The sequence below is a fragment of the Passer domesticus genome, chromosome 2 (genome assembly GCF_036417665.1).
Source record: "Passer domesticus isolate bPasDom1 chromosome 2, bPasDom1.hap1, whole genome shotgun sequence".
NCBI classification, from domain to species: domain Eukaryota; kingdom Metazoa; phylum Chordata; class Aves; order Passeriformes; family Passeridae; genus Passer; species Passer domesticus.
Genome location: NC_087475.1, coordinates 60,508,373 through 60,523,538, shown reverse-complemented (window position 1 = coordinate 60,523,538; position 15,166 = coordinate 60,508,373). Strand labels below are relative to the sequence as shown.

At 39.6% G+C, this 15,166-nt stretch overlaps 1 protein-coding gene across 4 annotated transcripts in view; it reads left to right on the top strand.

Moving 5' to 3' along the window:
• Window positions 1-15,166, top strand: part of ELF1 (E74 like ETS transcription factor 1) — an 86,091-nt gene that overhangs the window by 50,994 nt on the left and 19,931 nt on the right. For all 4 annotated transcript variants that reach the window (XM_064408676.1, XM_064408673.1, XM_064408674.1 and 1 more), the window contains exons 3-4: window positions 6,468-6,642; window positions 14,586-14,693. In XM_064408676.1, coding sequence (XP_064264746.1) covers window positions 6,468-6,642; window positions 14,586-14,693 — 283 coding nt within the window. The remainder of the gene's footprint in view (window positions 1-6,467; window positions 6,643-14,585; window positions 14,694-15,166) is intronic.

Here is a 15,166-nt window from a genome sequence, read left to right as displayed (position 1 = left end):
TGTGAGCAGATATGGTTTTGTTTTATTTAGCCATGAATTCTGCTTCTTGCAATTTCTTCAGATGCTCACCTGAGAAACTTGAAAAATACTAAAGAGCACTCAACAGGACAGTAAAACCTTTCTAAACAGAGCTTTCTCCAGCTTCAGAACAAACTCAACCTTGATGTTTATCTCATAGCCCCACTAAATTCTGCTCTGGATGAAGTCTAAGAAAAGATGTTCTGTAGCATACCCTAAAGGAAGTGAAATCAAAGATGTGAAAGGCTGGAGATAGAGGGTGCATAGCAGGAAGTCCATTGCTCCAGTCAGATGTAAGCTCCTTTTAAATCACTGGCTTCACCTAGTTCAGATATAAAAGATGCAGGTAGCCAGCTATAGCTGGCTGCCTGAAGATAAATCTTAAATGCCCAGTTGTAGAAGAGAAGTCCTGCACAGGTGAAGACCTGGGAAGCTGGAACAGTTTCGTTTGGCTGAGGGCTTGTAGTACGTTAGCCCAAAAAGACTGCTTCTTGCTTATACTTGATTGACCTGCTGCTTCTTACTGCACAGGAGCTGTTGCTACTCCTAAAGTTTTTAAGTTCTTAGATTAGTTGTATTTAGGGATGGACAGCACAATTTATGTACTTTGTAAAAATGTTAGCTCTGTGTTGGGCAAAAGCATTTTGCACCTTACAAAAGGTGTCATTTAACTCATCTTTTGATAATTATGTTTGCAATGTCCCCACAAGCTGGAATTTTAAGAACTTTGGTACTTTTCTTCTTGTCAAAGCTTTGCCTGGAGCTCTCTTGTGCCAAGAACTCTTGGGACATAGGACAGCTGTGGGGAGAGGTTCAGGGTCTAAGTGGCAACTATGCTCAGTATTTCAGGGAAGTCATAATTCATGGCTATTTTGCCTTTTTTTTTTTTTTTTTTAAAGTCTTGGTTAAACAACCATAAATTATGAACAGTTCATTTGCAAATGTAAGCATTCAGTGGCAGATGCCAATGGGAGGGGCTCAATCACATGGACCTGTGTGAACGGGAAAGGCTCACTCTTACCAGCTTTATTCTTTGCAGTTTAGAAAATAATGATTTTTAATTTTTTTGTTATTTTTGGAGGGCTCATTTATCACATAGTAGATCTGTGGTGAGGAAGAATAGAAGTGAAAATATCCTTGAAATTTTCAGAAGGGATCAAGTGGCTTGGGCTAAGGCTACTGATAACCTGTCTGGCTTCTGCTACATGTCAGGAATCTAGTTAAAATAGAGAGTTTGCTTTTTTTCCCCCTCTTTTCTGTGTTTTTGTTTTGTTTGTTTGGGTTCTTTTGTTGTTGTTGTGAGACAACACTTGCAGTTTTATGAAGACTTTAAGGAAAACATGAAATCTGTAATGAGGTTGTCTTCCCAGAAAAGTGAGCATTGTGTGTCTGCCTGCAGCATCCCTCTGTGCAATTTGGTCTCCTCTCAGATGCTGGCAGTGGGAGCACCTTTAAAGTTGAGAAGCTGCCTCTGCCCGGGGACTGTCAGCAAAGGAAAACTTCAAAAGCTGTTTTCTAGTCACTAGGGTCGCTTCTCCTAGTTCTGTTTAGGGTTTTGAGGTGTTTTATTTGTTCTTTTGGTGGGGGGAGGGTTGTTTGTTTTTTTAATATAAATGACCATCTGTATTGTGAGTCTGAATGTTGTTGTTTGGTTAAAAAGACAGTGGTTTTTTCTCTGAGGTTGCTTTCTCCTTTTTTCCCCCATGTAGCTTTTCCCTTCTACTATCTATTGCATGTATTTCTTCCCAACCCATCATTCACTTGCACAAAATTTATTCCACATCAGTTAAAAGGTAGTCACCTTATTCCTGGGACAAGTTGTCATCCTTAAGGACTTGTAGTATGAGAAGACAGTACCTCCAAAGCAGAAGAAATCCCCTTCCTTATTTTCCATTTCCGTGGCCTGGATGGTGTTTTGATCTTCTGTCAGTTGGTGACAGTTCATGAGACAATTTTCAGAGAAAAAGAGAAACACCTTGCCAGCATGTCAAACACACTAAAAGAATTAGAGAGCAGAAAGATTGCTGCCTTTAAGCCCCTGAGGAGGACTAAAGGGGTTCCGTTTTCCGTCTGTGGAATATAACCAATACTTTCAGGGACCTGCTCATAGGACTTTCTATGAACTTGATCTGTATGAAGTTTACATTCCTCTGAATTGGTAAAGGTCCGTCTACGGGGATTTGGTGTCTAAGATTTGGGAAGATTTTAGCACTAGCTCAATTGCTTTATGTGTCCACCAGACATGGGAAATGGGTTGAAGCCAAGTCAAAGCTTTGCTGGAGCTAGGGTGTCATATTTCATCTATATTTTGTATGAGAAACATGAAGTAGGAGAAATTTAAAAATAGACAAATTTTTCTTCTATGGGTCTCTATCGACTTCTTGAAAATCACTGCTGACACTTTAATTTGGGACTTTTTAAAAAACTTTGGGATAGTTTACACTCTTCCTTTTTGCTAGGGCTTATAGAAGCATGTTTGTATTTGAAAGAAACTATTTTGCAACCTTGCTATTAGAGAGGTAATTTAATTTGTGTTAATTCAATCACTACCTTGTAGTTCTTAATTTAATGTTTTCCCTATGTGTAATTCCCATTACACACTAGATTAAAAGGGAACCATAGTAAAAATGGGCTCTTTTGCAGTTCCAAATGTGTACAGTTATTTTTCTGTCTTACAAAACAACAGAACTAGAGGAAATTTAAGATTGGCTCTCAGCTGGGATTCAGATGCCTTCAGTGAAATCAAGAACATTACCTCAAAATAGTCATGTGTACATCTGTGTACATTAGTATTAGCTTTTAAAACTGAATGAAAGGCTTGTTAATGAAATCATAACCAACTGCAAGTACTCTATTAAAAAGCAATGGCCACTTCCACAATAATGCATTTCAAATTAAATTGGTTTCCAATTGTGTGAATGCTTTTCTCAATAGGAGCATATTAGAATTTGTTCTTTCCTTTCCTTTTCATGACCATGGCAGGAAGGAAAGTCCATACATTGTACCACTGTAGGGACTGAGTGGGAAGTGGTTATAACAATAGTTTTAAAATAATAGGCCACAAGATGTGACATATACTCTGATTCTTCCAGTTCAAAACTGTGATTAAGTTAAAGGAAGCACATTTAAAGTGTCTCACGATGAGTGAATGCTTTTCTGTTCATCTCCAGCCTTTTGGAAGCATAGTGTGTCAGCAGCTTCCTTGGTAGTCTGGCACCAAGTTCAGGTGAAGAAGTATTGCCCTGTCATGGGGGTTTCTCTGCCTGCAGACAGACGTAGCAACCATATCAGAGTGTTATGTGTATGATGATTGTTTCTAGATACGGTCAAAATACAGTTTAATCTGGCAAAGCAGTTCAGATCTGATCATATGGATCAAACCAAGTCCTTTGGAACTGTGTGAAGCAGCGCAGTTCAGTACCACAGGAAACATTCTGGTCAGTAGCGAAGCATATTTTAGAAACATGTTTGGGCTTTTGCAACTAAGTTTCATAGCAAAGTGAGTAGGGTGTAATATAAATAGGGCTTTGAGAAACTGATCAGAAAACATGTGACAATCACTTGATTTTATCTGTTTTGTTTATTATTCTGAAACATTTTTCTACAACTCATCTTCTCAGAGGCCAAGCCAGTAGTGTGAGCATCAGTCATTAGAGAAGGACAGAGCTGAGCCAAAGTAATTTACTTCTCCAGAAGCAGCTAATCAGAACTAAGGCTTATCTCGAGCACAGGCAACTCGATCTGTGGCTGCAGACACAGCAGCTATTGAGCTGGTGCAAGGGCGGCAGCGGGGCGAGGAGCGTGCCTCGCTGTGCAGACGTGGCGGGGAGGAGGAAGCTGGCCACTTGCTGGTGAGTGTGCAGGACACAGCTGCCTACACCACCAGGAATGAGCACCCCAGTGCCTCCACTATTCATAGTCAGTGCAGAGAAATACGTGGTTTTAGGACATGACATCCTATCGTGGCCTAAAAATGGGCAGGGAAATTGTGCCCCAGAAATGCCGTTTCTGTCTGTTGGCTGGGAAGGAAACTTGGGTTTCCTAGCTCATGTCCAAGTGCCTGCACCACAGCTGTCTGTAACTTAAATCCCAAAAGTTATGTATTGTGGCATATTACTGAAACAGAGATATTTAAACTATTTGTAGAACATAATTGTATCTCAGGAATGAAGCTGTAATGGACCATCTACCTTGTAGCTTATGGAATGTATTGTTGAAAATGAAACTTTTTAAAAATGCATGTAGGTTTTTAATTTTTCTTCTCTCTTAACAGTGCTTATCCTTTTTTATTGATATGGCTTTTACTTAATCAAATCTATTTGTTTATTCTTGCCTGGAAGCGCAAGAATAGGATGTTAGGGTCAGTAAACAAATCGGATGCAACATGTGAGCATGACTTTTTCTGAGGAGCAGTAGGGACCTCTTGGCCATCAACGATTTCTGGTTTCTCAGCTCCAGCACGATGCAGCATTGGTTAGAGGTGCCCGCAAAGGTCTGGGGTAGCAGCTGTCCCATTGTGTGACTTGTTATCACCTATCATCTGGTGATATGATTGCACAAGAGGGCTTTAACTGGTCTGCACTTTGTTCGTTTTTATTGATCTCCTACCATATTGCTCTCTTTTGAAATATGTTTCATAGAATAGGTCATTATTTGTTGGGTCTTTTTAAAAATTTTGGTTTTGTTGAATTTTTTTTTGTTTAGGAGACTGTCCATGATAGAAGCCCATTAAAATACTATTTTTGGTTTTTAGTTTTTCTTTTTTTCCTGATTGCCCTTTACCACAGTTTTTGCTGAGACATGTTTTACAAAACACAGAGCAATTTAAAGTGGTAATTACTGCCTTTTAAAACTTGTAATTGCACTTTCTACGTTCAGTACTTATGGTCCAGACTCTTCCCTAGGGGAGGCTTACTGCCATAGCTGTTGTCTGGGTTGAGCAGATAGCTCTGCTACCATTTTCCATCGGTGTGCGCAGTGGCAGGAGTGAGAGATGAGTAATTCTTAAACAAGGGCATAATCATACAGTTGTTTTTTCCCTTGGGTTTTTAACTTCTGTGGTTAAAACAAATACTTGATCTTCCTTCCAATACCTGAAGGGAGCCTACAGGAAAGACTGAGACGATTTACAAGAGCAAATAGTAGCAGTACAGGTGGGAATGATTTCAAACTTGAAAGACAGTTTTGATTAGATATTGGGAAAATGTTATTTACTGTGTGGATGGAAGGGTACTGAAGCAGGTTTCCCAGAAAAGTTGCAGATCCCCATCCCTGGAAGTGTTCAAGGCTAGCTGGGTGGAACTTAGAGCAACCTGATGTAGTGGAAGGTGTCCCTGTCCATGGCAGGGGATTGGAACCAGATGATTTTAAAGTTTCTTCCAACCCAGGCCATTTTATAATTCTGTGATCTATACATATCTACTCTTTTGTGGAGGGTAGAACCAAATGTATATATACTGGTTTTCTCAGAAATATGTTTTGGAAACTTTTTAGTTTTTTTTTTTTTATTTATTTTTAAGCTTGATACATTCATAATGTGTTTTACTTTTGTAGTCAGGGAACCTTAGAGTTACACTAGACTTTCTTTGAACCTGTTCTGCTATCAATCTGCTATGACTTTCTTTCTGCAAATGACATTTTAAAATACTCACTTTGAAAAATACTGTGTCTGTGGTAGATGTTATTTGCTGAAAACCTCTTCCTGTTGAGCGGTTGCCTTCTCAGAGAGTGTGCTACTTGCTATTATTGCTAGTCAGCTTGATTTCTGTTTCCCAGCTGCATCTTTTCTTCTGTACCTGGTGTAAAATGACTATCAAGACCAAAGGATGATGTCTAAATGCAGACTTTGGAAGGAAAGTGGCAAGGGTGGTGTGGTGTGAGTAATCTCAAATTACTAAAGCCATAAGAATTAGAGAGGGAATGTATTACAGCACTTACATCAACCTATTACACCCTTTCCTTCTGTAACAAGTTTCCCCTAAAATGGTGGTTTTCAATTAGTGTCTCACAGGAAATTTGTTTCCTGTGGGTGCTTTGTCCAGTCCTCACAGCCACAGGACTCCTTCACTCTCAGCTTAATGGGAAGAGCAAAAGATGAAGGTGTTCACAGTCAGTTACTCACCCAGTACTATTGCCAGCAAAGTTTAGCACTTACTGTGCTGTGCCACTCCTCTGTATTGTCAGCTTTAATGCTGCAAATCTGTCATGCAAGTCTGGTGTTATATACTGAAGTACAGTATATACTACAGCAATATTCAGCCTCTGGCTCCTGGTGGGACACTGCTGCTATTTGCTTTCAGTGCTAAAAATCATCTTTAGTACTCCCTCCTGACAGTTTAATATCCAGGTGGTTTAGTACAGGTCTGTTGAAATATTAGTCATTAAGTGGCTAGATTGGAGGCAGTCTAACTAATATTTTGTGGTTTGTTTTTTTTTTCTCTACCCCCCAGCTTGGTGATCCATCTATTTTCCCTGCTGTCATCGTGGAGCATGTTCCTAGTGCAGAACTCTTACATAACTACTCTGGTTTAACCTGCGTGGATGAACCTAGTGACATGATCACTGAGAACTCTCTGGATGTTGCAGAAGAGCAAATCATAGAAGATGATGATATCACCCTCACAGGTTGGCAATAAAACCATCTCTGTGCCACTTTGCACCCTCTTGGTGCAAAGACATCTCTGTGTCTTTCTATCAAGGTGGCTGTGACTAATGGAGGAAGAAAGTTAAATGACAAAAGGCAACAGGGAGCAAAATGAATAGTGGTATTAAATGCTGTTAATTCTGTACAAGACAGAGAAAATGGCATTAATATTGTTAGCAGGTGGCTTCCAATCCCAGTTGCACAGCTGATAATGGTGAAGAGTTTAATCCATCAACAGTGATTAAGGCAGAGTCCTGCTCAGAGAACCAACAAGGTTGTTCTTTGTTCTTCATAGATTGTGTTTGCTTTTAATTAATGTGTGGTACATTCCTAAGTAAACATACATCCAACAAGCAGGAATATCAGCTTGAGTAGATGCTGCTTTTAACTTTCTGAGGGTATATAGTTATAAATTGAAATGTGCATGCTAGCATGGCTTACTGGTGTAAGTATACTCAACATAATATTAATTTTGGAGCTCTAGTAATGATTTACACTTAAAATACAGGGGTTTTTTTGTAAATTCTGTTAGAAAAGGTAACCTTAAAGAACAACCAATTTCCAAGAGGAAAGGTCAGAAATCTGTCACATATTTTAAAAACAACCCCTCACTGAGTGTATGTATTTGAAGTGCTTTTGCAAAAAAATCTCAAAGGCAGGGTAGATACTTTACAGAGAGAAGTTTTCTTTCAGTCACTAGCTCCACACCTGGACTGTCTCCAGGGATGGAGACAGCTTGCTGGTTTCACTCATACTTTTGACATTATTTCCAAAGACATGCTCTGATACAATCTTTTACTACCAAATGCAAAACAAGAACTCAACATTAACTTGACATGAGGAACAGTTCACAGAGTAAATTGACATGAGCTGTTCTCAGTGTTTTTTCATAGTAGTGAATTATCTGTGAACAGACTGTGACCATACAAATAAGTTAGGTTATTATTCAAGAAGGTTTTCAATACTCAAACAGTATTTCATGTTGAGACCTCTTGCCAACTTGCTATTCATATTAATTATTCACACTACAACTGGCATTTCCCCAGTGTGTTACTTAAGCACCACTTAATGCATCCGTGTGAATTTCATAGCAGATAATTTTGTGAATCCATATTCACTGTAATATATTGTGTGTGAATTTTTACATGCATGAGTAATTGTGAAACCCCACTTTTGAGAATGCCCTTGTTAACCTTTTTTTTTTTTTGGTTGTTGTTTCTGGTCACTTGAGAAGGGTTTGCAAATTGCTGCCAGAAACTGAAAATATTTAATCCTTGTAACTGATGGTGTCCAAGGGTTTCTGGGGATACTTTGGAGTCAGACAAGTACAGTATTGTTCCCATCATCCATTATAGTTTGAGAAATCTGGTTTTCTTTAAAGGCAAAGTCCTTAGAATTGAGAGCTGCCACTTTACACAGATGATTGTTGTGAAGAGATGATAACGAACTATCTGTTTCACACTCTCCATCCTGTGCATGCTGTGGATTTCCTTAGAGGGGAATGGGATCAGTGCAGGCCGAGCCAGGACCAGCATTGTGGCTGGAAAGCTCCTGCTCAGGACAAGGAAAGCAACACTACTGACAGCTCAGCCCCTGGTTTCTGGCAGGAAGCTATCCAGCCTGACTGTAGTGGGGCAGAATTTGGGGCCCAGGGGTGTGAAGGCACCCCACAGGAGATGACAGGACACTGGGGAAGGAGGCCTCTGTTATCTCCCTGCCCACTGCAGACAAGCACTGGCTGTAGCCACAGCTGCCCAGTTGAACTGCAAGACTGCTGTGTGGAAAAGACCCTAGTTCAAGTATCGCTTGCTGTAGGCTGCCTCTGAAACAGGGCTAATCATAGCTCAGTTTTCCCACCTACTCTATTTTTCAACTGCTTTTTTTCTTTTCTCCCTTCTTTGAAGTTTCCTTCTTGATTTTGTTTGCTCTCAACAGTGAAATGTGTTGTTTTGCTCTTTGAAGTTAGTACCAGTCTTTTCAGTCGCTTCCACGTTATGCCTTTGAGAGAGGATCAGACATCATAAAGACTGTACTAATTCCACATTAAAATATTTATAAGACTGAAGTTCACAGCAAAACAAAACTGAAACCACTATAATTTATGACTAAACATTACTGAGCGATGGCTGCTTAATATGAAGGATTTAGGTTTTTTAAAGGTACTAGTTTTTCAGTACCATTTTATGACTGCTGTCCACTGGGCTTCTCTCTTCTCCTAGATTAACAGAAATTAGCAATAGGCCTCATGAAACTGAAGCAATCAATTTTTAGGGATCTATCTGCAGAATAGTGCATGCTGATATGTTTTTTTATCTATAGGATGTAGCTGCAACCCTTCAAAAGCACATCTATCACATGTTGATAATTGACCTGTCTTATAAATTATAACCTGCAAAAAGCTGTGAGAACAGCATCTGTTGCACATGAAACCCTACTAAGGACATGGACAGCAATCAGCTTTTTAGCTATATTAATGCTCATGCTGTATTTTTTTTTTTAATGAATAGGCAGATGTGCCTTATCACCCTCATCTTTAAAAGCAATTTCCCTGGAAGAGCTGCAATGGCAATTTTATGGTCAGTTGTTGCCAGTCTTATGGGATTTTAAATGATTAACTATCATGTAGTAAAGGGTAATTAACAAAATTAATTGGAACACTTGGCTTTGAATGAAGTTTTATCTCTAAAAGGAATATTGAACATTTTTTTTCTGAAAAATACAGGGGTTAATATTTTGTACAGAAGATCTCTAGGCCAACTTGTCAGAATGTACAATTGCTACGCTTTGTATATGTTATTAATGTGGCTATTTGTGAATATAAGGTGCACAGGAAGGAGGAGCTAATTGGATTATATAATTCCTGAAAACATTTTTTTTTTAAATTCTTGTTATAATTTTTTTAAACTTTGTCATGTTTGGTGAGTTTTTTTAATTGAAAACCACAGTTAATCAAAGTCTGCCATTTTATGATTCACCTGTTCTGGCATTGTATTCATGGGATCGGGGAAGTGGCTGCACTGGGACAATTTGGTGAGAAAGGGATGAGAGAGCAGGGACAGAAAATTTGCATTTAGATGTCCTGTGCTGTGGTCTGAATAGGGAGCATGGAAGTGTGCATTTTCAAAGATTGATAATGGTGCTTAATAACCAGTTCATTTTGAAGTCTGGTACTATTTGCCTTGTACATTTTGTGAAGCTCTAGCAGTCCTGCACAAACACAGCTTCTTTGGTGGTCATTTCTGATGTTACAAAGAAATCCAGAGTAGTTAGGTGGAAACTGAACTTCATAGTGTTAATCTGTGAGGATTGTGAGTTGATGAGATGCCAGTTACAAAAAAACAGGTTTTGGTTTCAGTTACTTTGTAAAGAAATTATTCGCAGCTGCCTGTAGCTCTGGTAAAACCAGAAGGATTTTTTTTTAATGTACCTCCTCAATGAGATAATTTTCTTTACAAATTGTAAGGCCTTATTTTAAAAATAAAATGGTGATTTGCAGGTCTCCTGAAATACCTGCATTTTTAAGCTCAGTTTTCCAGTGTCAGATAACAATCAGCTAAGAGTGGATACTAAAATATAAGTGCTTAAATTTAACAGCCAGCTATTCTGCAAAAGGAGGTCTGTCCATGTCTAATGGCTTTCTTTCTTCTTTTAGCAGCTTTAGGGTTCTTCTGACATTATTTTGAGCTTCTGCAGTCCCTGTTTTTGTCTCTACTAAAACCAGCAGTGAATTTAAACACAGCTATGACTAGCACAGCCTTTATGTCAGCCTGGACAAGGACTTGTGTTGCCCACTCTCCAGAGCTTCCAGACACCAGGGAAGCAATGGGAGTAGGATAGCATTGCCCAAGGTGGTGTAAAAATTTCAAAAAAGACACTAGACAGGAGTAGGGAAAGCAGGACTTTGAACTAAGGTGGGGAACTTCCAAGATGAGGCATAATTTCAGAGCAGAATGCTGTGTTTGGGCAAGCCCTGTGCTAACGCTGATTCATAGGGAGCCTGGATTCGCAGCAACTGGGCAGAAATTGGCATGCAGACACAAAGGCTTATGTTTGTGGCTTGCTCAGATAAACAAAAACTTGTAGAGTACCCTGGGAAAAAATTGAAGATATTTTTAGGTGTGGTTTTCCCCCTCCCTTCTCTTCTTCTCCCTTTTTCCTTTTTTCTTACCCATTTTTATTTCCCTGCCTCTTTTTTCCTTTCTCGTTTTTGTCTTCCAATATTTTCTTCCCCCTCCCCTTTTTTCCTTTTTTTAAAAAAGCTTCTGCCTATTTCAGATAACCTTTGAAACCTGATACTTTGCAGAAATTGCACTCCCTGCTGCCCCATTTTTTCAGCTCTGACTTTGGCAAAGAGAAACAAGCCATTTAATTCCAGTTCTTCTTAAAACTGGGACTGTATCATAACAGCCAGTGATTGGAATACCATTCTGCAGCAATATAGAAAAGCAAAAATAAGAGATGCCAGTTTGCCTTTGGTAGCTGAGCTGGTTATCTGTGAGCACTGTCTGATGTTGAAGGATGCAAATGAGCACCTTGCTGTTGAAAGGACAAAGAGGCAGTGCTCCTCTGTTTCTGTGAGGTGTCCCACACCTTGTTTGTATTAGCTCTTGAGTTCTTGTAATTCAACTTGCTAACCCAGCAATACCCCCAAAACCTTTCAGACATTTTATAAATCTCAGTTGTCTCACTATGTGGTCAAAAAAGCGTGAAGCCTGACGTGTCAAATGACAAAAGTTTGGATCATGGACCAGGGACAGAGATGGGAGGAAAAACCACAACGCTGGGTTCATTCAGCACCAGGGAAGTATTAACTGGTCTTAGAGCACTTTGTGAAGTCATGTTCTCAGAAGGTGCTTGAAGGGTGTTGGCAAGAGCAGTGGAGTGGTTAAGAAACTTAATTTTGCCATCCTGTGTTTGTGGATGGAAAGATAGTGCTGCTGCTTGTAGAGGAATACATCTGGTCCAGGTAGCTCTGCTGGCAAGCTGCAGAGTGAGATGCAGATTGAGCTCTGGGTAGGAGCAAGACACAAGAGGCTGTGAACTGCCAACCTTTGGGATAACAAAGGGCACCAGGGCCAGGCAGGCTATGAACAGTGAGAGAGACTGTAGAAGCTGGGAATTGCTGGTCTTTTGGATAAGAAAAGAGGACAGGTGACAGCAGCAGCAGTCAGGGGTGGATAGACACAGAGAGGAAGAAGAGACTTGCCCACAGATGGACATGAGGCTATAAAAGCTCAGGGGCTCCTTGGTTGGGGCTGAACCAGTGAGGAAACCTGGTCTGACTGTGGGTGGGTGTGTGGGGAGCCAAGGGGGACACGTCAGTCATGGGAGCCACCCACTGTGAAGGGGCTTTGACCTAGCAGTGGCAGTCTCTGGCCTTGGGATGTGACAGCCAGGGAGTCTCATGAATGGTCAGACTGGGAAGTTTCCTTAACATGCTTAAATTTTTTGTAAGCAACAAATTATATCAATTTCTATGTTTACATTATTTACATGGCTATTATGAGTTCCTTTCATTAGTCTTGGATAGGGATGGTAAACTTGTAGCCATATGGTGTTACAGTGATATAAAGCTGTTAGTCTCTTCCTCACCTGCTGTTATTCAGAGTGAAGAATTGGCTCTGCTCCATCACCTTAGTGCCTGAAAGCCAGCAGCTGGGTTTGGTCCTCCTGCAGCTCTCTCTGGGGAAAGAGCAGACAGCAGCAGCTCTCTCCTCCCTGCCTGCAGAACTGAGAACCTGGGGGTACACTGCTGGCTTTAGAGCTGTATGTGGTAAGCCAGCTGTGCTCCATGACTTTGGCTGAGCTGGATCGTGTCAGGCTAACCTTCCTGTCCATTCAGACAGTGTCAGAACTCAGAACAGCTGCTTTGGCTGTGCTGTGTGCATTTATTTATTTTTGTATGATGTGACATCCTTCTTGAGGTCTTGGTAATGCTGGTAGATGATATGGGAAGTTCTCATCCAGATAAAACTCAGAATCAGAAGCATCAAGTCACCAGCACCAGTCCAAGACTGTACATGGTCACAGACTGAATGGGATGTGCATGGGATGTCTCCTCCTGATGGACAGGCGTTCCCTAGAGATGCAACTGGAGGTGTCAGCCAGAAGGTGCAGATCCTTAACGGTCTGAATGTCTTTGTCAGATATAGGGTGGAGGTGGTCCTGTAGAAAACAGGGTGAGTTGTATACTTTATTCTGCATTAGTCTGAGCAGCTTACATTAGGTCCTCAAGGAAAAATCCAGAAGGAGGATTCTGTAAATCACAGTGGCTGGAAGAGGTAGGGCTGATGCGTGGATTCACCAGCTTGAGGCTGATGCATGGATGCCAGCATTCATCTTTGCTCTCTCATAATGATACAATTGCTGAAGCTGTAAACATTTGGGATGAAACTAGGGGGTTTTGGTTGGTTGTTTTTTTAATTATGTAATTGCTTAGTGCTAATTGAACTGGTTGCTTTGTTGGTACTGTGATATTTTTAAGGTTAAAATATAGAAATTCTGGCATAAACTTCTTGCTTTTGTGTGCAGAAATATTCCAAGGTCATTATATTGTGTTTTAATATGTATGTTTGCTTGCTTTGTCAGTCAGTGTGGGTTTTTGGTTTTGTTTTGTTTTTTAATGTGACTGCCCCCAAAATTCCTCAAAGCTTAACAGGGAGGGGGGTGTAAAGCCTGTGAAAGTAACTGAGATTTCTTGGTGTACTAGAAAGGGGAATATTAATGCAGCCTTTTTTATCATTTTGATAGATGCAAGTGAATTCCCCAATGTTGCATCAAATTCACATCAAAGGATAAGGAAGCTTGGCCCAATCATTTCCATTCAACAAACAGTAATTTCTAAAAGGATGTGTTAAACAGTTTTTAATGTTTATGTTTAAATGTTTATGATAAATGTAAAAATGTTATTTTTCATGCTACAGTTATTTTGAAAAAAATCATCTGGTAAAGCACTCTTCCCATTAAACCAGTATTATCTTTTTGGAATAGCTGTTATTTTGCAAAATGATATTTTATTGGATTTTTTTTGTTGTGTACTCTCAGATGACTTTAACATGTACTTCAAACCTTATAATTAATGCTCAAGAGCTTTGGGTTTATCTAATGGCTGCCCTGATGAGATTGATGAGGAATTGTCTAGAAGACAAAAATTTTGAAAAGCTTGCCAAGCTTCTATATTGCTTTTCATGGTTCATGTTTGATTTTCAGTGTGGTCTTGGATCCTGCACTGTGGGACCTACATGTAATTCCCATTAATTTGAATGGTTTAGGATTCAGCTACACCTTTACATCACATCTCTAATAGAACTTGTGGAATATTTACTTGTCTCTCCTCCAGGCTAAATGACTGGATAGTTTTGATGGGCATCTCTTATTTATGGAATTCACTTCTGTTCATAGAACCACAGAATTGTTAGGGTTGGAAAAGACCTCTCAGATCAAGTCCTACTGTCAACCCAGACCCTCCCTGCCATGTTTACCCTTAAATCATGTCTTCAAGTGTCATATCCACATGTTTTTTCTGTGGATGAGACATTGGAGAACCATAAGAAACCAGCAATATTGTGTTTTTAAATAATAATCTCTGGAATATTGCTTGTGGTAGTGATATTTTTTCGATTCATGGGTGTTGTGTTTTACTGCATGTGCTTGATCAGCAAAGACAGGGGTTAGAAAGATGAGGCAGAAACAAAGATTTTGTTTGGGTTTTTTTAATATCTGCAATCTGAAAAACGTACTGTACTAAATAAATGAAATTATTGCAGAGTGCATTTTCTCCCCAGCTAATCTGTTGCTACACATCTAGTAGAAGACCATCTCTATCTCTTTTTTTTTTCCCCTGGGAATGAAATACAAATAAATCATGTTAAGCTTTAAGTCTAGTTTGTAGCTTCTTAAATTTTTTTTTCTCACTTGCTTTCAGTTGAAGCATCTTGTCATAATGGAGATGAAACAATGGAAACAATTGAGGCTGCTGAAGCACTTCTTAATATGGACTCCCCTGATCCTATGTTGGATGAAAAAAGAATGAGTAAGTTTTTTTTATGAAAATCCAATCTGTATTTGCCAGGTTTATTTATGAAAGGAGGAGGGATTCACTGCATCATGGTTGCATGGAATTGGTAAGATTTTATTTGTAATTTCCAGATAGAGTTGTAATTTCCAGATACGTAATTTCCAGTTTGGGTATCAGAAATCCAGTGTTGTAGGCAATGAAGGATTTCGTTGCCATGCCAGAGTTGAACAGGAAAGGAAAGAGTCAAAAATTGCAGAGGGAAAGTGTGAATGAAGTTGGATGGTTTAGATTGTAGTATTTTGTTTGGTAGTTTGTTTGATGTTTATGTTGTCAGGATAAAAGAATATACACTTACATTTGCAGATTGCCTTAAATATGAATGTGTGATCAGCAGATAAATGTGCTTTTTGTGGGGTATGTTCTGTCATTAAATTGTTCTATTTTAGTAGTGCTGCTGCTTCTGTGTAAAATGTCTGCACATATATTGA